The 26,573-nt window shown below is 49.0% G+C and overlaps 1 protein-coding gene across 1 annotated transcript in view; it reads right to left on the minus strand.

The window, feature by feature from the left end:
* Positions 1 to 6,218: 6,218 nt before the first annotated feature.
* ZNF236 (zinc finger protein 236) overlaps positions 6,219 to 26,573 on the minus strand; it is a 120,628-nt gene continuing 100,273 nt past the window's right edge. Inside the window, exons 29-34 of the mRNA XM_044921239.1 lie at positions 21,120 to 21,307; positions 13,089 to 13,220; positions 10,932 to 11,114; positions 9,765 to 9,894; positions 7,348 to 7,524; positions 6,219 to 6,657 (exon numbers count right to left, since the gene is read on the minus strand). Coding sequence (XP_044777174.1) covers positions 6,533 to 6,657; positions 7,348 to 7,524; positions 9,765 to 9,894; positions 10,932 to 11,114; positions 13,089 to 13,220; positions 21,120 to 21,307 — 935 coding nt within the window. The 3' untranslated portion in view covers positions 6,219 to 6,532. The remainder of the gene's footprint in view (positions 6,658 to 7,347; positions 7,525 to 9,764; positions 9,895 to 10,931; positions 11,115 to 13,088; positions 13,221 to 21,119; positions 21,308 to 26,573) is intronic.

The following is a 26,573-nucleotide window of genomic DNA, read 5'->3' on the forward strand; positions in this document are numbered from 1 at the left end:
AGGAAGACAATTCAGAAAGAATCAGGAATGTTCCGAGCAGAGGGTCTTGGTGCAGACGGCCAGCTGTCGTCCCTCTTTATCCGCAACGATGACGAAGTTGGCTGACATCACATCCAGATGAGCTGCGTTGCGCTAACTGTCCGCATTCCTTCCCACACAGCTTGGTTACCAGGGTAACCAAGGATCACTTTGCTCTGATACCGAAGTGCTGTGGGACCACCTCCCCCGACTGATCCAGAATCGTGGGATCGGGGAGACACATTTTTCATTTTTCACTGTTTCCTTAGGGACTGGAAAGCTTTGAGGCTTTATAACAATAAGAGCTCCTCTGTGATGGGAACAGCAGTGTGGATGGTGTGGAGTAAATTAGCCACTGACATTCGTGATAAAGTTCCCACCCACAGAGTAAGCTGAGCCAGGGCATTTCGAGGCCTCCAAAGGGAATTGACAGCGTATTGCTGGCAGCCCGAGGCCTCTGAGCTTCCCGCCGACCCGCCAGCTCCCAAGAAGCCTGCTTCCTGGGCCCTGGCAGAGGGTCCTGACAAAGGGGATTATTAGTCACCGCACTGGGATATTCCCAATCCTGAGTCCCACAGGGCGAGCCAGAGTGGGCCAGGCGATGCCCACGGCACAGGGTTGGGTTGCAGGAGACGAACCAGAGCTTAGGAGACACACCTGCGGCTTTTATAAAAGGCAGCAAGCTGACCTGGCCTCAGAGGGAGACGTACTGTGATTATGGCTGGTCAGTGAACAAGCCTCGCTTTGCTCTGGAGCAAGATGCTGTCTCCCGAGGCCGGGTCCTGTACACACAGCCTTGAAGAGATCCCGGATCAAAGGCAGACAGCACTCTGCTCGCAAGCCATGCAGACACGGGACGCTGATGGAGGGCCGCGTCCCAGCATCCCAGCTCAGTGGCTGAGAATACGAGCGGAAGGGAGGGATTTAATCGACTCATTTCATAGACAAGGGGACAGGCCCAGAGAAGTTAACTGAGTGGCCCACCGACAGCCAGCCAGCAGTGCCAGGGCTGGTCTGACCTGAGGTCCCAAGTCACCCTACCCCTCGGCTTTGCTGGTGCACAGGATGCTTTGCAAACTCATGCCTTTGCGTTTATATATGAATACTCTTCCATCATCAGAGAGCCAAGCAGGCCAGAAAAGCCCATCTGGAGAAGCACTGTAAATAGTTGAGGCAATCCTCTGTAAAGAAAGTGTTTCCATAATCTGATCATTGTGTTTGAAAACCCACCCACCATATTTTAAAAGTTATTAGAGCAATGTTCCTCCTATAAACAAGCAACAGACATAGTGAAACAATTTCTTACCATTCCCTCTGAGCAAAGTGCAGGGGAAAAAGAAAAAAAAAAAAAACCCAAATCATTTTAACTAGTTCAGTCCAAAATTGTATGGCGTCCCTTCTTCTGTGCTAGGAATATGGTGGACAAAGGACAAAAGATACCCTTCACTTGTTATTTCAACAGGATAACATTCCATATATTTTGAACTTCTAAAAGTTTGGAAATATGTCTCTAAAGAGGATTAGATGCTATAATATAAACGAACGCCAATGGTAATTCTGGGGAAGTCCAATGTCCCACATGTCTCATAAACAGACACACTGATACTGGGATCGATTTTCATTTCATTGCAAGTCACTCTCAAATAACTTGTAAGTAAGAGGAAATGGACAATTATCCCCAAGAATAGAAAATAAGACATTCTCACACTCTTCAAACCCAATGGTATCTCAATTTATTGCAAATTCAGCATCGTTGCTTTGGGTTAAGCTTTGCTGAAAATGTTACCTACAGAAAACATCCATCTTTAAACAGTTATAACTCACCCCAAGCCCAAATAAGTAAATATACAGGAGTTTTAAAATAATACAAGAACTATTTTTATTATTCTTAAAGCCAGCTCGGTGGCTTTTGGCATAACTATCCATTTCTAATACAAAATTGGACTAAAGAAATATCATCCAATGTATAAATAGACCATGAAACGATTTTGAAGATAAAAAAAGAATTCTTTTGTAAATTAAAAAAAAATGATTTTAAAAGTTCTCTTTAGTGGTGAATCGAGAATGAATCACTATGTCACTGTAGAATCTGTCAAATAGATTACAAATCTTGATTTAATGCAAAAGTCTTCATGCCGTAAAGCATTACGCATAAAAAAGATTAAATAGCAAAATCATTTATGATTATTGCCTATTGCTCCTGCCACTTAATCTTTATTTTCAGTACTTTAAATACTTTACTCATCATCTGTATGAGAAACTACCGTGGCGCCGGTCTGTGAAGGGCGGGTGGCCGAGACCGCGAGCCTGCGCTCATCTGTGGGTGTGCGTGCCCCAGGGAGGAGGCCGGTTCACACCGGGTCAACGGCGACAAGGAGGACAGTTGGCTTACAAACCTTATCCAGGCAAAGAGAACGTCTTAACTGGAGATATGCAGGGCTTCTAACCTTACAAAAGTGCTGCCTGCCCCCACTTTTTAATCAGTAAAGATGCAACTAGGTTTTAAAAATGCTAATTTTGGGGGCGCCTGGGTGGCTCAGCCGTTAAGCGTCTGCCTTCGGCTCAGGTCATGATCCCAGGGTCCTGGGATCGAGCCCCGCATCAGGCTCCCTGCTCAGCGGGAAGCCTGCTTCTCCCTCTCCCACTCCCCCTGCTTGTGTTCCCTCTCTCGCTGTGTCTCTGTCAAATAAATAAATAGAATCTTTTTTAAAAAATGCTAATTTTTATCAGAATAAGGTAAAGATACAGAGGCCCCAAATGTGAATGTAAGCACTTTTGAAATTCTATTCTAAAAAACCAAAACACCGATGTTGCGTGAATAGAGATTAAGTGGCAAAAAGAGAAGAAATCTAGATGACTACAAAGTGCCAATTACATACTTTCATCTCTGCCTCACTTTATATGATAGATTTGAGAAAAAGAATATATTAGCAATGATCGACCCTTAGATTAATTTTGTTGGTGGGGGGGACACAATATTGACTTTGAAATAAACTTCTGGGGAAAAAAAAACAGGCAAAAAGCAGGCAGCAGAGGTCTCTAAAAATAATACCCAGAAAGCAGTCCTATATACCTTACATATTTTCCTAAAAAGATGTTACTTACATAGATCTGAGTGATCACTTAATGTTAAAAATGTGTATCTTCACGAGTTACACATATTTCTCGGCAGAGAGGAAGCTCCGTTGGGAAGAACAGAGATCTACTTACACTTAAAAAAAAATCCGGTACCTGTACTGACGAATGCATTTCTTGCACGTAAATGTGACCGGAGCGTTCAGAAGAGACCAGAGAAGCCCGGGCATGCTCATGAGGCTCAGACTCACACTCCCTCCCGAGCAGCAGCGCGCAGCGGAGCGCGGCACATGGGGCTCCGGACGGGACACCACGCTGCACTTGGACGAAAGAGACAGCCGACAGAACAGCAGGACTCACTCACGGGGCCTGAGCCTCCCGGCCGCCGGCACCACCTCGTCAGAGGCTAACGAGCAGCCTGACGGGCCTCGCGCCTCCGCTCCTCGAGGGGTCTCCCGCGTCCACCCCCGTCCACGCGCCAAAGGATCAGTGGGGGCACCGGGGAGCTCAGGGTGGGCGCGTCTGCCGTTACATTTCTGAAGAAAGTTTTTACGGTCATCGATCGCCGTTCTGGGAAAACAGGACGGCTTGCGCGTTCTCCAGTGGCCCAGACCCCCGCTACCTCAGCATCACGAGAACTCTACCCGGGTTTTAGGTTGGGTGTGTGTGCAAAGGCAGCTCATCCCCTCAGCTCCCGGGAATGCTTCCCGGGCAGCTCACCACAAAAGTGGGTTAAAGACAGTCGGGAACGTTCGAGGGGCATCGCTCACGAGGGCCAATCACGTGGGCGACTGAGAACAGGAATGAGGCTTGTAGCTCAGAGGGACAGCGTGCCTGTCGGTGACCCGTATCCTGACTTTTCAAGTTTGAAGCTCTTCAGATAGACCTTGCAAGGGCTAGTTTTCATTGTCTGGACTTCACGGAGGCAAAGGAAAATACCATTAAAGTTCTGCTCTGTTAAAAAATTCTCTGAACTTGAAATTAATTCATATGCCAAACTATTATATAGTAAATATTTTAAAAGAAAAAATTAATCACACTTCCTAACTTCATTTTTTATTTATTGTTATTCCAAAGCAGATACGCTAAGATGAGATATTTCTAAAAATACAGTTATCTATTCTCAAAACCCTGGTTATGCAGGAGGCTAGAAATCTCGTCAGAAGACATTTATCAACCAGTAAAATATAAAGATCAACCTGTACTCCACCAAAGGTTCAAGTGAAATTATGTCTTTACAAAACCTTATATTTTCAAGGAATGTTTTGCAAAGAAGCAGCTTTTATAATTAGGAAGTAAATAAAAATAATATATTAATGTCTTGTGTTTGCCTGCTAATAGTTAATAAATTGAGAAAACTCAAAAAATGAATCACTGATAGATCTTTTTTTCTTTTCCTTTGACGAAAATAAAAGTAGGCTTTAGATTCATTCACCTGGTAAACCCTTACATAAACAGGCGGTTCACCAATACAGTTCACTGAACTATGCTTTCTGTACAATTAGGAATTAAATAAACCCCTTTTAGAGACTTGTCCTGAGAGATGACATTTAATGCTACAACCAAAATAAATAACCTAGCAAGAACAAATTTTTTTAAATTCCAATAATTTCAACTTTGGAGATATCTGTTCACCAAAATTAATCAACATTTCTAAAATATTTTAATACAAAATTATAAAAGAAAAGTGCATTAAAAGCAGAATCTTTAAAACTCTGGCACAATTACAATTATTCAGAATATATGGACTACAGCCACACACTGACATTCAGGGAAAACCTCAGGATATGTAATAGGTCCAGTATCACAAGAGTAAGTCAAATAAGGCTTTTTTTTTTTCCTTAAAAAAATATACAATACACAAAGCAGTTTGAAAAAAAAAGTAATATTATTTAACAGTTTTCTGACTTAAATATTTTCACATAACAAAAGTTTTTATATCATCAATATTACTTATGTACATATGCCAAAAAGTGAACAACAACAAAAATCAAAAGATGCCCTTTGAAAAAATAACAGTGAAAATGTCTCTTTCTTCACGAATCTGAAATGAGCTCCTCTCTTAATATACAAAGTCCATACAATATTTATAATAAAGCTGCTCTCTTCTGAAACCAGGGAGGCCATGAGACAAAATAAAGGCAATTATTTTTCAGGAAAAAAACAAAAGCAAAACAACCCCACCTTTATGTTACAATGAAAAAGATACCCATTTATTACTATAATGAATACAATACTGATCTGAAGTGCTCGTGGGGAGGTCAGAACTCTGATGCGCTCTCTCTGTAATCGGGACGAGTGCTTCTATTTACAAAATATACTGTTCAGCCACACAGAGGCCCATATATCTGTCTATGTACATACGTATTTATATATAGAACATATAAATAATTCTGAAGGAGAAACTCACATGAAGTAAAGAACTTTCCGTCTTTGGAATGCTGTAGGAGCAACGCACACTCTGCCCCGGCTCGGGGTGGGATTTGGTTTGGGACGTGTTCAATGTGGCACCATTGATGATAGTAAAGAGTTCCCTGAAATAAACAACACACCTGCCTATGCATGAAGAGAGGAACACGGGGCTTGTTCGGGATGTTACCTCTAACCTACGAACACGCCGCTTCGTGGCTGGGGCGGGACGGGGCCACGGTTCCTTTACTCCGAGGACACAGTTCTGCTCTCACCTGCTTGCGACGTATGGCTTGTGCTTTCTGCAATCATCTAACCCACGGACCTGAAGGTGGACTTAGGAAGCAAGTGTGGCCCCGCGCCCCATCCTGTGAGGACGCCTTCATCCTCATTTGTGCCCCCCTCCCCCATTTATGCCCCGATGCTGCAGTCTTGTAGCTAATGGTTCGAGAATCGTAATGCAGAGAGAATGGTCCAGCCATCTCTCCAGGTATTCTAGTAACTTATGGTAGACTAAAAAGAGTCAATTTCTAATTTCAAAATGCACAGAGAAAGAAAATGGAAAACACTTCCCTGTGTGTTCTAACATTTTTCTGAACTTCATGCACCGATTTTATGTTTGTTTTATGAGCTATGCTTCTTACAACAGAAAGCATGAAGGAAAATCTATCTTACTTTCTCCACGTTACCTTCTGTCTTTGCTAATACAAAGAGGTCACACTACAATGATAGTAAGATCCAGTTAACGTCTTTGTAACTAGATGCACTGGCCGCCGAGGGGAAGGTAGAACTGCCCCAGTGTAGTACCTGAGTTCAGTGATTTGTAGACAAATGACAACGACGTGTTCACACTGCTCCCGGTTGTTTCCTATCAGTCTCTGAAGACAATGATTCTTGAGATAATTTTATAGCTAAAAAACTAGCGTGGTAACATTTTTAACACCTGAAGCCTCAAAACAGAAATTCCAAGTGCTCCGTTCTTCGCAACATTTAACTTCGGAAACGGCCTCTAAGGTGGGGACGGGCCGCATCAGAACACATTGGCCAGGGCCTGCCACTCGCTCGCAGACTCCTGCACCACCTCCTCCAGGTGGAGGGTCCGGCTCAGCTCCTCGGCGCCGTGCTCCTGCTGGACCACGGGCTCCGGCAGACTTCCTGCGGACGGACGGACAAAGAGCAGGCAGAGTCTTAGACACTCAGCGGCACACAGGGATTCACGGGGAGATAAAGACAATTTACATCGAGACAAGAAACTGCTAAATTGATTTGCTTTCCGCCCCCAAAGGAAAAAGACTAACTTGAGGGGCAGTTTAACTACGTCGTGGCAATTCCTGTTTTTGAATGTGAATAAACACAGCCCTTGTTTCGGATGCTCACGGCCTAACGGTTACGTCAACAAGAGGTCAGTGATAAGCGATCAATCATGAATAAGAGCAACACGACACGCATGAAATCCTAACAGAAAGAAAAGCAAGAAGCACTAGAAGGGAGATGTGAGGGCCAAGGGCCGCGGGGTACGCAGCGCCCCGGTCCGTCCCCGGCCGCTCAGCCGCGGCCTGTGAAGGCCCGTCTCCCTCGCAGACCACACTGCCCCGAACAACTCGCGGCTCCAGGCCCCGGCACCACACGGCCGGCGCCCCCCCACCAGCCCTTCCTCGCGAAGACTGCGCAGCCCCAGGGGACGGAAGGGAGCCGCGTCATGGCCAGCCGCCTGCTCGCCCCTCGGCCGGCAGCCGCATTAGAGTCCGCACGGAGTGGACACGCTCGCCCCGCACCCGGCAGCGCCGGGAGGGTCCGGATGCACCGGGATCCGGCTCGGACCCCGGCGAGGGGCCGCCGTCTTACCCGCGTAGCTGTGCGCCCGCTTCATGTGGAGCTTCATGTTGCTCTTCTGGGTGAAGCCCATGATGCAGTAGTCACACTTATAGGGCCTCTCGCCCGTGTGCTTCTTCATGTGCACCTGCAGGGCGCTCTTCTGGTTGAAGGCTTTCTCACACAGAGTGCAGCGAAACGGCCGCTCTCCTGAGGGGAGACAGCGTCGTGTCAGCGTCCCGTCAGCGTCTCTCACGGGCCCGCATTTGACCAAGCGCTCGGAAGAACGTACCCGAGTTTCCCAGCCCTCCCAGCCCTCAGACTGCTAACTCACAGCTGTCTAGCAGCTCTGCCCCATGGTGAGGCACGGAACAAAACTTTTATCAAAAGCTACTCAAACTCCTAGAAGCATCCAGAAATAGAAGCAGAGCACATATGGTTTAAACAAAGTGTTCCGAATACATTTGGGGCAGTAAAGCAAAATGACACTAAGTACATGAGAATGCCAAATCCACTTAATTAAAAGTATAATTTACCCAATATTTTTTAAAATGTCATTTTAATTGCTTTGACGTTAATACAGAAACTGAAAGATGGGAGGGAAGTTGGCACGTTGACTCCTGCTGGAAGCCTGCCTCGGCCTGAGCCCACAGTCCTGCCTCCTCGCTGTCCCTGACTCTGCCCCACACACTCGTCCACTGCCAGGTCCCCAGGGGCACAAGCCCTTCCCCTGGGCCTAGAAGGTTCTTTCCCATCGGCACGGCTGCCTCGTCAGGCGTCCGCCCCCTCTCCCTGCGTGGCCTCCCTGGACCACGTGTCGGCATGAAGCCCCACGTGCTTGCTCCAGTAACACCTGCTCGGCATCCTCCCCAGGTGTCACCTTCCATCACTCCAAGTCTGTCCCTCCCACCCAGTGGCCAAGACACAGGAGGGCTTACCACTGCTCCCCATGCCAGCCAGAGCCCTAGGGCAGCCCGAAGCTTTCCGGCTCTAATCCCCGGGACTGGCAATGGGAGGATGTCACACACCCGAAGGACAAGGATGTCACAGAGGTGGCTCCGACACGAGTCAGGTGACTCGGGCTGAGTCACAAGGATATTTACCCTGGCGGGCCCACACACACCCCTTCAAAGCAGAGGCAGAAGGGGCGCTGCAGGGACCAGAGGCTGCACAGGGGCCGTGGCTGGTCTGAAGGCGCCGTGCACACTGCGGGGGGAGCACCCAGCCAGCAGAAGCAGGGCCCACAGCAATATGCCCTCAGCGGGTTTCTCCAAACCTTCGGGAGCACCTAGCTCGTGCTAACAGGCAAACGGTAGTCTATCCCTTAAAACCATGGTTTTGAGTAAATATGTTATAAGTACAGCATCGTCGTCTGTCTTTCCCTCAAAAGCTGTTTGCTGAACACCTGGTCGGTGCCAGGTCTGTGTCGACAAGCAGGGACATCACTGAGAACACCAGAGCCCGAGGGCCGGGGAAGGACGCTGATGGGGAGCACCTGCTGATAATACAAGGAGGTCCCCACGTGGGCCAGCCAGGGGCACTGGGGGGCATAGAGGCCTCCCGGGGAGGGGTGTCCAACCTGACATCTGCAGGCAAATCAGAGACGGCCAGGCAAAGAATGACGGGCTGGGCAGAGGGGACCAGCAGAGAGGACGCTCAGGGAGCAGAGTCGGGACTCCAGGTGGCAAGGTGTGTGGGTCCCCGAGGCTTCCCACGGCTGGGTGCCGCAGGACGAGGGTGTGCAGCAGTGGGTGAGATGGCTTACAGGACACCAGGGTCCCACCTGCAGGTGCTCAGAGGGGAACGAGAGGGTCCCGTCTGCCACGCTCCCAGGGCTTCCGTCGGGCTCTGTGCGAACACAGGGCTGCCCGCCAGAGCGGGAAGCAGGTCCCGCAGTCGGTCCTGAAAGGACAGGCCTCAGCAGACGGGGCCCTGGGACGGTGGTGTTTCCGCCTGAGCCACGGCGGGGTGGCAGGCACGGAGGGTGCAAGTGAGTCGTCAGGGAGATGGGCCAAGAGGCAGGGAGATGGGGGTTTGTCTCGGTGTTGTTGGTTTTTCCTGAGACATCAGGCCTGAGCAGGTTTAGGAGGTGACAGGAAGTCAGCAAAGAGCAGTCTGAAGACATAAGAGGAGGAGAGAGAATGGTGTCCCCGCACAGTAGGAGGACAGGGAGCCCGGAGGTGGGGGCGGGGGGACCCCAGTGCAGGCAAGGTCCCCGGAGGCCACGGCAGCCCTTAACAGTTCCACATCCCACGGTTGCCAAGGAAACCGCAAAATCTCTTACTTGAAAAGTCAGCATGATAAACTGATGAAAAACGAAGGAAAGAACAGAATATGCGGACCTGGCTTTATAAATAACGGCTTACGTTGTACATGAATATTTGCACGTTGAGCCTCGCTTTCTTGCCGGCCTCCGGAACCCGACCGGGAAGCGTGCGGCTCGCAGTTACCTGTGTGGATGCGGCTGTGCCGCTCCAGCTGGCTGGGCTTGGCGAACGCCTTTTCACAGGTGTCACATTTAAACACTCTTGGCTTCTGGGAGCTTAGCGAAGGGCCCGCCTGATGAGTCTGCATGTGCTCCTGTTACAGACCACACACAGAAAGGAAGAGATACTTGAGATCCCGGCGGGGCTCTCCAGACCTGCAACACGACCGCGGGGCCCATGTGAGCAGCAAGGACAAGCGGAGGCCAATCTGGGACGAGCGCCCTCGGGGACTCAGTGGGGGTGGGGGTGGCCCCCCGGACACCCGCAGGGACCAGCTGTGCGGCCTGTGCCCTCCCTCTGCCGATGACCTGGGCGGTTTTTAGGAACCCTGGTCACTATCTGGTAGGCTGTTCCTCGACTGAGAACTGCCTGAAGCATTTCTCATGACTAGACTGGGACTGCGGGATGGGTGAAGGAGGTCACGTGCAGCTGCCAGAAAACACGGCAGAGGAAGAGCCGAGGCACACAAACGAGCTGGGGGTCTGAAGGGCAGACATCAGGGTTCGCCGTGCGGCAGAAGGCTGGATCCACGGCGGGCTAACTAGTGGTCAGATGAGGCCGCGTCTGCTAACGAGGAGCGCTGGCCGGCAGTCGCGGGGCCAGGTCCCCGCCCCCCACTGTGGCATGTCACCTGACCGCGGCCCTGGAAATCACTTCCCAGAGCCCTTCCTCCTCCTACCCCCTACTGTGTGCATGTCCCAGCGTTTGCCCAGCCCCTCTCCCGGCATGCGAACCCCATTCTCAAGGTGGGTGCAGAGCCAGGTGCCGAGGGGTGCCTGTTCCCCTGCAGAAAGCCGTGCCAAGTGCGGGCCCCCAGGGAGAGGGGCGCCCCTGCTTCCCCACAGCCTGGCCACTAGGTGCTGGCAGATTTTTTACTATTTGCTGCTCTGCTCGGTGGGAAATGGTATCTCACTGTCATCTGAAGTCCCACTAGACATGAATTCAGAACTGCACTCGAACATACAACCCAGCGGATCTGATAAAACCACAATCCCACTGACCTTCACTCCAGAAAATGGGGAACTTTGCTACTCTTTCTGTGAGCGAGATCTGTGGCTGCTACTGAGTCACAGACTCCACCGGGTGTCTCTCACCCCCGGGCACTGGCGGCCAGGGCGCGGCGGAGCGTACCTTGAGGTGCGTGGCGCGCTTGAAGGCCTTCCTGCACACGGGGCACACGTGGATGCGCTCCCGGCCGTGCACCTCCTTGCTGTGCTGAAGCAGCATGGCGGCCGACGCGAAGGCGCAGCCACACTCCAGGCACGGGTGCACCCGGCCCTCCTTCGCGGGCGGCCCGCCCGGCACGTCAGCGACCTGCAGTGGGTCGGAAACCCCAGAGCTCGCTCAGTGGCTGCAGCTTGTAAACGCACAGGCAGACAAGATGACAGGCACACAGGGACGCAGGTGCCGCGGCCCCCAGCGCCGCGGATCAGACCAGCCCGCTCCTGCACTCCGAGCAGAGCGCAGCGAACAGAACGCTGTTCCGCGCACACAACCGTCCGGGGGCAAACTGTCCGGGCTGCCCCCTCCCAGCAACTCATCTGGCAATATCGGGGCGCAGTACCCAGGGTGCTGAGAACGATGCCCAGCACTCAGCACGCACTCGGTATGTGCTGTTGGTGGTAGTAGGTTCCGTGCAGACGAGTATAAGGATACTGCACCCAAAATGCTACTGCTGTGGCTAAAGAGCTCCCTCAGCAAACTGCAGGATAAACAACACTTCGCAGAAGGTGTGTTAGCTCTTGAGCGGATTAAAGCATTTCCCGAAACTCCGAATCACAACCAATGAGGTTTTCAGATCATTTTAATGGGATGCCATTAACACCCCGAAAACAAATAAAGCAGGAGTTTATTACTCAGCTTTTATAAATAAGAGTTTAGTTTTACAGATAAAAACTTGTATATGACAACTTAGTGAAAGAAAATTTTAACTAATTATAATGAAAATTGATGGGATTTGTCAACATTTTTATTCTAGTTTATCACGTACTTTTTCATAATTTTCTAATATATAGAAATGGATAAAATTTAAAGAAAAAGACTCGACAACAAAAGGTTTCTATAAGGTGCTCTCAGATCACTCATCTGCGCTGTAATAAAAAAGGAGCGGAATGGAAAAAGGATAAAACAAGGGATCAGAAGCGCCCAGATGGTGCAGTCCTGTCTCCCTGTGACACTTCTGTGAGGGGTCTGTGCGTGTGAAGCAAAGAAACAAAGGAAAGACCCTACGTGCTCGGGTCAGTGCATAAACCCGTTTCCTGGGAGTCAAAGGAAGCCTGGAAGCCCCTGGAATCGGGGAGACCCAGGCTGCACTGCACCTGCAGCCACGTTTTAAGGAAGCACAGGATGAGAGCCGGCCACGCACAGCCGCGCGCACTGACTCGACAGGAGCCGCGGGTTTTCCGCGGGCGCACGTGGGCCGCCCGGCAGCCACGCTATCGCGGGCCGCGCGCGCTGCGCCCACGCGTCCGCCCGCGCTCTGAGTCCTGCGGGCCCTCCCAGTGCGTCACTGAGCTGCCGCGGGCCGCGGCCTCCGAGACACAGACTCACCTCCAGCTGGATGAGCTCCGGTTGGGAAACTCCCCGTGCTGACCGTGTCTAATTTCTTTATAAAAAAGGAGTCTTGTCCCACTGAAAGACCAGTAAGTAATTGTCCTGAAACTCATTTGCTCAAACTGCTTAAAATGTAATGCTGCTCAGAGCCAGTGGTTATTTATTGTCTGTACTCTACCTCTAACTCTGAAAAGTTTTAAGGAAAGAGATTTTATTAGAGTCTTCTATATTTAAAACTATCACTTACTGAATGTCTTAGACCCTCAAAACATACGTTTTAAGGAAAAAACTACCAAATGACAAATAGTCCACGCGCACACACGTGTGTATACGAAAAAAGTACAACCAGACCTAAAAGAATCGGCAAAGGTATTACAAGAAAACCCTTGAAAAGAACTAAGTGTCCATGTGAAATCTGATCAGCAGGCAAGTAGGAGATTCAATAAATTTAAAACTAGCCTCACACGTGACTAGTTTCTACATCTTATTTTGTGGCACAAAAACCTGGCCCCAGCAAACCACCAATCACGTAGTGAGGGAATCAGTACTCGCTGCTCAACCCAGGCTGTCCCCCAGGCCCTGCGCGGCTCAGCCCAGGCTCTTCACTCCCATTCGGCTAGAGACGGCCCCCCAGGAGCGGCCCCCCAGCCCCCCCCAAGCCCTCTGGGTCCAGCCCCTCTCAATCCACATTCCTTACAACCCGCGACCGAGCGTGAGCGCAGGCGCGCGGCGTACCTGGTAGGCGACTTCCTCACACGCAGCGGCGGACGGCTGTGGGGTATGGCTCACTAGGATGACCTGCGGCGAACCTGCTCCCCCTTGGCCCGACAGCGAGGGGTCCGTGAGTAAGGCTGGGAACTGCTGACCCTAGTAAGGACGGACTAGTTTAGAAGCTGTGACGATATCAGATCCAGCAGTAACGTACAAGATCTCTTACGGTGCAGCTACTGGGGACCACATGTGGGCAGGTCCTCAGAAAAGTTCACCACAGAAGCAGCACGTGACCCAGAGCTCCGCTCCCACACGTGTGCTCGAGAGAACTGAAACCCTCACCCCCTCGAGCGCTCACGCACAAATGTTCACAGCAGCCAAAAAGGCAGAGACAACCCCAATATCAGGTAGCCGGTGAGTGGATGCGCAAAATGAGGTGTATCTGAGTAGCGGAATATGATTCAGCCAAAAGAAGGACTGGAGTGCGTGGGGCACGGGCCAGGCCACGGATGAGCCTCGAACACAGGATGCTGAGTGAGGGAGGCCAGCCACACAGGACCACGTGTTGTGGGATGCCACTGATGTGAAATGCTCAGAACAGGTGCGTCTACAGAGACAGACAGTAGACTGGTGGTTGTCGGGGGCCTGGGGCTTGGAGGGGGGCACGGGGAGTGACTGCTAACCGCTAATGGTGCCACATTTCTTTCTGGGGTGATGAAACGTTCCAAAAGTAGATGTGGTCATGGGGGCTCAACTCTGTAGATATACTAAAGACCTTTAAATTCTACTTCAAATAAATGGGTGAACACTACAGTATGTATGGTATATCTCAACAACGCTCTAAATATAAAGAATGCTTATTTGTTTACAAATGCACACAAACCGCTCTGAGTCTCACCACCACTCCAGCACCTCTCATACTGACCGTGGATCTGGGACGGGGCACGCAGCGGGGCGTCTGGCTGGGCTGGCCCGACCACAGGCTCCAAATGGGAAGCCACACAAACTTGTACACCTGCCGAACCAACGCTGATTCTCACACACATTATGTGTGATCAGAACACACAAGGATTTGAAGAGCCGCTATCAACGGAGGGGCACGGAGTCACAGGGCACTTTGGTCACGGCGCCCCCGGCCGAAGATGAGGGGTGATCTCTGGGGCAAGCCCAGCTCCCACGGGGCAGAGAAAGACTGGAGCAGGCACAGGACGGTAAGAAATGGACTGAGAAGGCACTGAAAGAATTTCAGGTCCACTTCTCCTGGGAAAGACATTTCCTCAGGCAGACAGGGACACAGAGACAATGGGGTAGAACATGAGGCAGAATATAAATTTACAGGGAGAGCATCATGGATTCTAGAGAAAAGGAGCTTCTTAAATTGATTTGGATTCTCTGCTTTTCATACGCACCTTTAAGAAAAGTGAAATGATATTTTAGGTGTCTCCATTTATCAAAGTTTTGTACACAAACGTGGCATATTTTGGCAAGGTCCTATGCGTACCAATGAAGCTTCATGTTTGCCACCCCACTTACGCCAGAACTTAGTTGAATATCGCTTTCAAGTACCAGTCACTTCTGACTCCTGTCACTCGTCTGCCGCCAGCTCTGCCACCCCTCTTACCAGACCACCCAATTTGGGAAAATGGTGTCAGTCAAAATTAATAAATTCACATTTCCTAATTTTACGAATCAAAGACAAATACCACTGCTAGCCAGAAATTCCAATATATGTAAGAACCAGCGTTGTCTCAATAAACTCATATATTCTCAAAGGAAAGCTAAGGCCTTTGAGATTCTGCACTGACGCAGGTTTATCAAGGGGAAATAACAAAATTATAGACCTGAGGACTAGATTAGCAACTGCCAGGGGGAAGGGGCAGTGGGTGGCAACATGAGGGACCCTTGTGGGATGGAAGGTTCTGGGTCTTGACTATAACAACAACCATACCTGGCCGTGATATCGTACCTAGAGTTTTGCATGATGCTACCACCTGCGGAAGCTGGGTAAACAGTACACAAGATCTGTCTGTATCATTTCTTAAAATGGACTATGAATCAACAATTAACTCAAAATAAAAAGTTTTAATTTTAAAAAACTCCCAGTACAATGTAATTTAGTAGCTTATTAGTGTTTCAGTCGCTAATATTAAGTACTCTTAATGCATACACCTGTTTTAAAAATCAAGTGTCTAGTAAAATAAATGCTCAACAATGAGCCACACCCAAGGAAGTGGTGACCTGAATCTGCTAAGGTGGTACCATCTGAAAGTCCTTTATCTTCGGTTCGATGATTACTTGTAGTGTATTTATTTCTTGGCTACGTTTTGGCTTACACCGAGGTGGAAGTTATAGGAATTCTCACTCCCAAGTGCACGTGGGGAGGGGAGCTGGGCCCCGGGCGCTCACTAGCAGAGTCCAGCCCCACCCACAGCTGCTGACTCAACCTTGCAAGGTGAGCCTGGAGATTCTGATGTGCAGCCAAGTTTGGGAAATGCTGCTCAAACACCACTAAGGCTTGCCACCCTGACGGACGAGACTCGGTGTGACAGCCGACCTAACGCCCTACCACGCCCCTGAAAGTCAGCCTCATCCAGTGTTTCCCTGTTCCATCATCTCGCCAGGGATCTGCTCTCAGCAGTCATCATTGCCATGCCCTACACAGCTCAACATGCCCGCCTGAACATCATACACACCGTGCCGCAGCGAGAACAACCAGGCACATCCACGGCACCCCCAGGGAGGAAGCAGGGAGGCTTCGGCAGCCCGGGCCCAGGCTAGGACACATCCAGGCACTACAGCGCACGGCTGTTAGAGCAGAAACCCGGCTCCATCGCACCCGCCACTTCCGGTGAAGCCCCCAGTCACACTCTGACTTCTCATCAAGACCCAAAACCACACTTCCACATCTAACGACCGAGGTTTGAGTGTTTTGTACCGGGTCAATTATCTGTATTCTCATAAAGTAAAAAACAAACAAAAAACCCACCAAACCGGGAAAGCAAGCTGGTGCAACCACTCTGGAAAACAGTATGGAGGTTCCTCAAAAAGTTGAAAATAAAGCTACCATACGATCTAGCAATTGCACTACTGGGTATTTACCCCAAAGATACAAATGTAGGGATCCGAAGGGGTACATGCACCCCAATGTTTATAGCAGCAATGTCCACAATAGCCAAACTGTGGAAAGAGCCAAGATGTCCATCGACAGATGAATGGATAAAGAAGATGTGGTATATATACACGATGGAATATTATGCAGCCATCAAAAGGAATGAGATCTTGCCATTTGCAACGACGTGGATGGAACTGGAGGGTATTATGTTGAGTGAAATAAGTCAAACAGAGAAAGACATGTATCATATGACCTCACTGATATGAGGAATTCTTAATCACAGGAAACAAACTGAGGGTTGCTGGAGTGGGGGGGGGGGGGGGGGGGAGGGGGTGACTGGGTGATAGACATTGGGGGGGGGTTGCTACGGTGAGCGCTGTGAACAGTGCAAGACTGTTGAATCACAGATCTGTACCTCTGAAACAAATAATACATTATGTGTTTAAAAAAAAGAAGAAGAAGACAGCAGGAGGGGAAGAATGAAGGGGGGAAAATTGGAGGGGGAGACGAACCATGAGAGACTATGGACTCTGAGAAACAAACTGAGGGTTCTAGAGGGGAGGGGGGTGGGGGGATGGGTTAGCCTGGTGATGGGTATTAAAGAGGGCACGTATTGCATGGAGCACTGGGTGTTATACGCAAACAATGAATCATGGAACACTACACCAAAAACTAATGATGTAATGTATGGTGATTAACATAACAATAAAAAATTAAAAAATAAAAAACCACCAAACCTACAAGAATTCATATAAAATAGAATTCATTTCAGGAACGAATCAGTTACTTATTTTTGTTTTCAGAACAAGAACTGAAAAATCACTTTGCTTTCTTGAATATCTTTTTTCAGATTTTATTTATTTGACAGAGAGAGCACACGCACACATACAAGCAGAGGGAGCGGCGGAAGGAGGGGGAGAAGCAGACTCCTCACTAAGCGGGGGGAGCCTGATGCGGGACTTGATCCCAGGACCCCGAGATCATGACCTGAGCCAAAGGCAGACGTTTAACTGACTGAGCCTCCCAGGTGCCCCCTTGAATAGATTTTTAAGTGAATGCTTGCATTTCCTTACAAAATTGTCAGATTTAGTGGCCTGATCCCCACCTCTGCCACCAATAGTCCAAAATTTGGAAAGAAAAACTCATCTCAAGTTTGTAGTTGAAGAAGAAATCTTTATGACCCACCAATTTTTCTTTCAATAACTTCCCTAGTAAAGAAACTGCAAAGTTACTTTTTAATGCAGGTACATCACTGTAATTTAACTTTTACTTCAACAGGTTGTAATTTTAAATAAACTAATTTTTCTGTGGTGCATCAAAATGATCATTTACCCCACATAATATTCTTCTCTAGTTGGGCTACTTGCAAGTTTAAAATTACGATTACTTGTGGACATACATAAATGTCTTCTTTCCAAACATTCCGCTGTTACAGACTCAACTGTGACCCTTGGGTTCAAGCCACATAACACCACTATGTGAGTAAACTACTGAAGACCACACCCCTTTGTGCTTTTACCACCATTTTCTCTTGTGGAATTTATAAAGAAAGAAAAACACAGAGAAATGGTACACAATGTATACTATTTTCATGTCTTTTTAACACTTAAAATTCACGGGTTTGCACTCTTGGGCTCCTTCAGTGACTCTCGGGAGGCCCCGGTTTTCCACATGCGGAGTGAGTTTTAGAGCAGACACGCGGGATCAGCTGCCGCCTTTGCCCGTGGCCCCCTCTCGTTGCTCTCACTTCACTTCCTCACTGAATTCAAGGAGCACACGTTGTGAACTGTGGTAAGGGATTGATTATTAAACCCTTCGGTATTTGTGCCTCTTAGTGATTAACTCTCATCTGTATTGAACAATTATTTCTAGAATGTTTAATTTCTCACAAGCACCTTTGATTTCCAGCTCAAATTTTTATGGTCATAAACAATCCTAATAATTTACATATTTATAAGCATTTCCATATATGTTCATTAACCTTTTGACAATAGAATGATGGTTTTATTTTTGCAATAATTCATTATATTTAGAAAAATATCACTCATAAAGCTAAGACAGGTTTGATCTGTTTTTTTCAAATTTTCAGAGTATTAGATCATTGTGAGCCTAATTAAAGTCTGGCAGCTAACAGAAAAGATTCCAATAAAACTACAGAATTTCTAATGGAGATTTTTAATACCACTGTTTTATACAATGTATGCTAATTAATCAATTTGGCATTAAATTTTTGATTGGGTAATTTTGGGAAAGCAAGCCAGAGATTATAGATAAGCAAGGTAACCCACAGACATGCAGGAGGGAGCTGCCATCTGTCCGGACCAACTTTAGTGCCAGCCCCCCACCCCCCCTCCCCCCGCTACTCTCAAAGCCGGCCAGCCTGGACATCAGCGCTGGGGCAGGAGAGAGAGAGGGCGGCTGACGAGGAGAACTCCCCTGTGGCCTGCCGTGGCCTGCCGTGGCCCTGGGACACAGAGCCGGGGCGGGGGGGCAGAGGGATCGGCAATCTGTGCTGGGTGTGACCCAGGAGGAAGGGTCAGGGGCCAGTGAGCAGACAGCAGAGACTCCTCCAGGCCACGTCTGTAAAGAAACGTGGCCTTGGTGCCGCAAGCAGCAGGGACCACGGAAGGGTGTTAGCCACAGGAGCAGCGCATACGTGTGCATACGTGTGCCAAGCAGTATCACTGGGCGGGGGGGGGGGGGCCTGCTGATGGAGCCACGGTGGGGCCAGAACCCATGCCCGCCACTGCACTCACCCTGCACGTGGACCTTACGTCATCACGGCGCTGCCACCGTCATGATCAACCCTTCACTCCCACGCCCTCTGAGATCCTTCTCGGGCAGAACGCCCTCCTCGGCCCCGACCCCCGCGCCCTGCCTGGGGGCACGTCAGGGGCCCAGCAACCACCCGGTGCACCGAGGAAACACATCCCCAGCAAATATTTACAGACTTTAAAAATGGACCCTAGCAAATACTGAGAACTCTCCGTTGAACTTTCATCGCAATTATAACGATCATTAATTCTCAAAGTGATAGAATTTAACAAACAGAAAACAAACCCATAATCATAGAAATAAATGCCTCTGGCTTTTTCTGATCAAACCTCACCCCACCCTGCAAGGCATTAAATTTCATTAAAATTGGTATCTTAAAGAATTGTTACATCATGACTACTTCTTTACTACAGTTACAAGTCCACAGGGAGGAGCCACCCCCGACCCTGAGTGTGGACGACCTACGCCACAGGACCGGGGCCGCGTCCCGCACACGACTGCACCCCGCCAGCACCCGTCAGCGGCGAGCTCGCGCCAGGGCCGCAACACAAGGCTTACAGTCGTCACCACCAGAGTCCCGGCTGGGAAATAAGGACACAACAACCCCCCAAACACCAACCAAGCTCCGTGCATCCTGTGTCTAGAAAGAAAACACACCGCTGACCTCTTAGGATGGCCCCTCCTGTTCCAACTATAATTTTAAAATGTAATACTAATTTTCAATATCTAGAAGGTGATAATGCCCTGACAAACAGGTGATGAGTAACACAGGAGAAGAAGTAAATGTGACACTCTGTGAAGAACTCAGTGAGATACTTCTTCCTTTGCGGCAGGAGGACGCAGGGGAGGACGGCACAGCGGGCCCTGGCCTCCGGCACCGACGCAGCCACCACGGGCTGTTCCGCGGAGGGCTACTTGGCGCAGACCCTGGTCCGCCGACCGGAAGCCAGCCCTCGCCCCCGCTCCCCTGCAGCTGGCCGTGTGTTCCCGTGGGAGCCGACTCCCGCCAGGGGCCCTGGGAGGGCTTCTGCCAACAGCGTGGGAGCGGTTCAGAAGCACAAGGACCTGCAGGAAGAACGGCCCGAGACTGGCTCCGCACTGGCCGGGCTGGGCGGACAAATGTCCCTCTCTTACAAACGGCCAGGACTAGAATCCAGGGTCCAAACAGCCGCCCTGTGGCTGGCTGTGATGGGGCCAGACCACTCCTGCCCTGGAGGCCACAGTCTTAACTCCTCGTCCTGTGCGGCGAGCCTGAGTACAGACGAACGAGCCTCAAGAACATATCCTGCTTCTGATCCCTCGGCACATCCTACCGTGCTTACGGCAGGGACAGGGATACAGAAAGGGGAACAACCAGATAGGGTTAGTACAGTAACTCTCCATTATAATTCATCACGGTTTTTCTAATTAAAAACTCTGAAAGGTGTTCCGGTGTCTCAGCTCAATGCATTATTCAAAATGCACACCCTTCAATCTGGCGCACTGCAGCCATTCACCTAAGACCGTAAGTCTACACTACTTACCGAAACCCTGAATGCTCATGATGCCCCTCAACAGACTCATAAAACTAAATGCTGCACAGCCATTAAAAAACCTTTGGATTCCTAAAATCACGGATGGGGGAGCACCTGGGTGGCTCAGTTAGCGAAGCATCCAGCTCCTGATTTCGGCTCAGGTCATGATCTCGAGGTCTTGGGGTCGGGCCCCACGTGTCCCTCTCCCTCTGCTTCTCCCCCGACCCCATTCATGTGCTTGCGCTCTCTCTAAAAAAATTAATAAATACAAATCTTAAAAAATAAAAAAAATTAAAATCACTGATGGGGAAGGTATTCACGGTGCAGTAAGAGGGAAGTTCACACTACATGACGTATATACGAGCTCACTTCTGTGGAAATGTTAACACATATGTCTATACGTCTCCACATAAAGCTTTGGAAGGATCGATACACTACAAGGTCAATCACAGTTCCGTCTGGCCAGTGGATTTTTAAAAACAGTCTTCTGTTTTATCTGAATTTCCCTGTCTCCTTATTGCATCTAACACATTACTTGTATTTTAATCAGAAAAAAACCACTTCAGTTTTGAAAACGATGCCCAGCAGATGCGCTTAGGAAAAAAGAAACTGAAGGGTGCCACGACCCCCCCGAAGGGCGGGGCGGCGCCCTACCTGAGAAGCAATGTTGAGCGTGACCGTGTCCAGTCCTCCGGAGAGCAGGCCCTGAGTATCGGCCAGAGTGAGCGTGACGCTAGCATCTCCTCCGACTGCTGATGAAGCCATGACCAGGTTCTGAGCAGACATGGCCGATGGAGACATGGGTGTCGTCGAAGGGAGGCTTCCAGGGGTAGCATTCAGCTCTACGAAAAAGGAAGATGCATTTCAGCGGCAAAGCTGGGCAAGTCCAGTCATAACAGGACAGGAGGGTGGTTTTAGGAAGGAACTAATCTGTCAGAATCGGCGTTTACATTACCTAAGCTTCTGAAATTACACCGAGATAATCACAGAATCTCTCATTCCAATTTTAAGGCCAGGCTTCTACAGTTTCTGAATCTCTTTATGCATCAATACACTTTGCTTAAGTATAATATCAAGAAAAACACAGTAAAAGAGTAAAAATGTGACGCTACAGTCCTAGTCACTACTGCTAAGGCAGGAGGAACTGCCAAGAATTTCCAGGACACTGTCCCCGTCCAGGACCAGAGAGGAGCCTGCAGAGAGGAACCAAACGGGACCCACCGAGCATCGATCGGCAACACGGCTTTACAGTGTGACCTTAACTGCTTAGCCCCCGCCACCCTCCTCTATGTCTGCTAAGGCTGAAATAAACCTCATGCAACCCTTTAAATATTAATTTATCCTGCATGGCATCTTACTTTTCTTTGGAAAAGACAACAAGACTTTTTAATATTTTCCCCTTACAGCCAATGATAAGAGAAAGGAAGATATCTGGGACAGAATCGGGCAAAGAAAGGCCTTTTCTTTTACAAAACAGAAACTCGGCTGGCAAATGAGATGGGCTGAGCACGGGATTATCAAAGTCCTGTGGTGGACAGCAACAGAAAACAGTTTTTTGAGTTTTTACTTGTAAGCATAACACACACGCACATGCGTGCACACACACACACACACACACTGCTCACCATCTATCCTTCCATTCATCTGACAAACGTGACTTATCATCCCCAGTGTCAGCCACTGGGCTAGGTGCTACAGATACCAAGATGGTAACTAGAGCAAAAGGTGAAAACACGATTTCCTAATTAGGTTCAAAAACAAAAAGAGAGTCCTGTGGATACTTTGCTGTGACTCGGGTCCCATTAGTCCAGAGCCTCTGCTCTGCCTCAGGGGCCAACAGGGAAACTAGGTTACTTACTTGTAACTGGAGTCCTCCAAATACAATGCCTCCATAGATCCACACTCTTGGAGTCCCACACTGTGTTGCACAGACCTGGAACCTTCAAAAGCAGTATAACCATTAGGAGGCTAGGAGTCTCTGCTCTGCAGCAGCCACCGGGGCTCCAAAGACAACCTCGTCCGACCCTCCCACCTTGCTGAGCATCGGAGGAGTGTGGATTTGTGGAGGGTGTATGTTCTAAGCACTCCAGTTACCAGTACCTGGGTCAACCTCGTGTTCTCACGTCACCTCCACGCACCCTTCCTCTTGCAGACTAGCATGCACGTATGATTTTAACATGAGCAGACGAAGGCTAAAAAGGAGAATCCTGAGAACATGGCACCGACCAGCTACGTGCCCTGCTGTTCAATCAAAATCACTAGGGTGAAGCCTGGGGTTGGGCCGTCAAAGCGCCCGGTCAAGAGAAGCACGTGGTGAAAGGCTCACCGGAATTGTATCTACAAAGAGTGAAACCAGATGCTAACGGGGTTCACTGCGACTCACAAGGCCAAGACTTCAAGCCTCACCCGAACTCCTGAAATAAAGGAATGTCTCTTCCCCGCTCCCCACCAGCAGAATCGGACTCCCTGATGATCATTAATGCAGTGAGGGGGTCCAGGACTGTCAGGCACAGGAAATCCAAAGAGAAAACAGAAGCCTGTCACTGAGCTGAAGTGAATCCCGACACAGAGGTCAGTGGGGACACTAACCTCAGCCAGTGCTAGACTTCACATCTCTACGCCAACGGTGTGTGAATGAATGTTCAGCTATGTTCCACATTCAAGACATTTTCCACCAAGAGGATGGTATCAGTTCAAGTAGAACTTCTATCCTCGGGCGCCTGGGTGGCTCAGTCGTTAAGCGTCTGCCTTCGGCTCAGGTCATGATCCCAGGGTCCTGGGATCGAGCCCCGCATCGGGCTCCCTGCTCGGCGGGAAGCCTGCTTCTCCCTCTCCCACTCCCCCTGCTTGTGTTCCTGCTCTCGCTATCTCTCTCTCTGTCAAATAAATAAATAAAATCTTTAAAAAAAAAAAAAAAAAGAACTTCTATCCTCAAAATGGTCCAAAAACAGGTAATGTGAGTAGGAAAAAATGAAGTTTTCTTAAACACGCAATAGCATAACTAATTAAATGCTATAATTACATTTGTTCAATATATAGTTCTTAATTATATAGAAAAAGATTTATTTAAAGCTCTAGAAACCACAGTTTCATTCAAACTAAATACTCTCAACCTGGAAATTAAGGTTGAATACTTGAGCACAGACTGCGAACTCTCACCTTCAGTCCTCATCTACCGGCTCTGAAACCACAAGTCCTCCAGGCCACATTGCAGAAATCTAAGTCTTACTCAGTTTACGGCTCTGACTCAGAAAAAGTCATCTCTAAGGGGTGAGTAAATCCCTCATGGTCATCAAACCCATCACTGTCCTAAATCCTTGTTGGGATAATCTTTATAGCTTCTGAGAAAACTTAATGATAATTTTGGAAAGTTTCATAAGCAGTTTAAAGGATGTGAGATCAGTTTTCTTCTTGAGATAAAAACGTGGCAAGAAAGGTGTGTGTGTGCTGGGGGGGATGCGGGAACAGGGAGACACATCGTCTGGCCATTCATCCCCAAGAGAAAGTGGGGAGAGTGTCCTCCGTAATTATAAAACGTACCCACAGATGGGAAACGTTAAGACTTCTGAGCTGCTAGGAAGGAAGTAACTGACCGTACTTAAATCTGGAAGAAACAAAATAACCTTACAAAGGAAGGAAAAACAGAATTGTGGCTTTTTTTTCCCACTGAAAACATGACTCAATTTATTTATCAAAATTATGTTAATAGTGGACAAAGGTAAGAACCAAAAGATAACAGCCATTTGAGATAAATTCCTTAAAAAGCTGTGCTAAACTTCCAGCCCGTTAGTAACACCTTCTGCCTCTGCGAGGGCGCTCACAACACGTGGGACCACATCCTAAGAAAACCACGTGTGTCCGGTGTTGTCGTGGATGCGTCAGGGTCAGACCGTGAAGCGGCCTCCGACCCCATGTCAGGTATCTGAACAGAAGCCCATGCTTCTGTCTTGAACGGGGAACGCTGCGGTCCTTGTTTATTTACATGCCCCTGAAAGGGAACGCCCTCGTTCTTTTCAGTGCTGCAGTTAAGATGCCAAGGGCCAGATCTGTCCCAGAGGCTGGAAGCCTCAAGGGCATCTCGTGCCCAGCGGGAACTCCAGGGGACAACAGCCCCGGGCACCTGCGCTGTGCTCTGATCTAAAGGGCCACATAAAGTGGCACTTGCAAACACTGAGAGTTTTTGTTTTACTGTTTTTCTTAGAGGAGGCATGTCTAATCACAAAGGCATTTTAGTTTCAATTCCTGGTGTGGCTTGAAGCTGGGCCTGGGAGTGACTCTGACCCTCAGGAAAACGTTGCCCTTTCAAGGCGCAATGTCTTAACCAATGTTATACCCACGGGGTCAGTTCCACTATTATAACTCGTTGCAGCGGAACATGCAAACCTCCAAAAATACCTGCCTACCATCAAGGATTGAGTAGTTCAACGCAGGAAGAATCTCTTCCCATATCCAGGTTTATTCAAAGATGCCAAAGGTACCGGAGGACATAATACAAGTGCTCACAGAAAACTAACCCTCTATGTATAATAGCAGATATTACATCATTAAACATTCTAAATTAGGAGCTCAACTTTTATTTCACTAAATTCCTTGGAAGAAAATTTTAAATAAGGCACCAAATTACGCTAAAGGAAAGAAATGTTCTCAGCTGGCTCTAAGACAGTAAAGTGTAAAGAAGAGACAAAGTCAGGAAAAGGGGAATGTGTGTGGTTTTTAAAGGACCACGAGTGCATGATTCACAGTGGCCTTATGCACAACAGCTGTTGCAAACACCCCCCCCACCCCCCCCACCCCCCCTGCACGGAGAGACCGCTCCCCTACAACATGACATCTGTCACTAAGTGCGCAGGCGACGCAGGAGGTAAAAGACCCCACGTCTCACCAACCAGATGCCGGCAGAGCCCCCGGAGCGCATGTGTTCTCCACCCTGAGCAGAACACGTCCCACTTTCAACGAAGTCGTCTGCTGTACCAGCAAACACCCAGGATCACCAAAGGAGCATAAAAAACCACTCCATGTAAATTAAAACACCGAGAACTCTCCCGGTCTTTCCATCCACTTGCCAAGGGCTCATTAAAGAGGTCAAGCAGAGCTTCCAGAGAGACGCACGATCCCACCCCTGCCGGCCGGTTCGCGCCCCAGGGAAGCGGGCCGGGGAGAGCTGGGACTGCTAACATTCCAGAACGGAGCCCACAAAATACAGAGAGCACAGATGCAATGGAAACATCACGGCCAGAAATGCAGCTGGGATGCTGACAAAGTCCTTAACCACACAGGTGCCCGCGCACACGTGAGCAGACGAGAGGGGTGGACAGAAAGTTCCTCCGCTGTGCCGAGTGGCCCGTGCCCCGCTTGGATGTGCCCGCCCGCCTCAGCTCACAGGCCTCCGTTCAGCACCGCGCCGCCACTCAGGATAGACGCCCCGCTCTCACAAAAGCTGACCCCAGCAGGTCAATGCCCTGTGGCCTCAGACCTGCTCTCCTCTATCTGTCGTTACCGCCGCAATTTTACAATGCTTTACAGATTCTTCAATGAAGTCTGTGCTCCATCAGTTTCTAGGGTCCAAAATGCAAAGGGGCTACGTCTGTCCTGCTCAGTGTCACGTTCCCAGATTCACTACAATTCTTACCACACGATACACTTACAGTCTTTTGTTGAAGAAATGAACTACTGCGTAAGAAAGCATTTCAAATAGGCATGAACAAAAAGCCTTCCTGCAGCTACTAATATATCTAAAAATTAATTTTTTTCTCAAAAAATGATAAAGCTGGAAAATTAGAAGGCTAAGAAATGAAATAAAATCTCTACAAGATAAAAAAAAAAAGAAGACAGGTATGTCATCGTAATGTGATGACGAGTCCTTGTGAATCTGAAACTTATTTTACTGGAGCTCATTTGCTTTTATTTGTCAAAGTCTACACTTCAAAACCTTAGAAAGATGCCTTTTTAAAACCGTGTTCTCGTCGTGTGGCCTGGCGCCGGGGGAGTCTGGCTGCGGGGCACAAGGCCATGAGCTAGGCAGGTCCCCGCAGAGGTGGCAGGGGGCAGCTTCGGGACGGAGTCCTGAAAATGCCCACGCGCATCAACACATGGCACCCTGTCTATCTG

Source organism: Neomonachus schauinslandi, chromosome 14 (genome assembly GCF_002201575.2).
Source record: "Neomonachus schauinslandi chromosome 14, ASM220157v2, whole genome shotgun sequence".
Taxonomy (NCBI): Eukaryota; Metazoa; Chordata; class Mammalia; order Carnivora; family Phocidae; genus Neomonachus; species Neomonachus schauinslandi.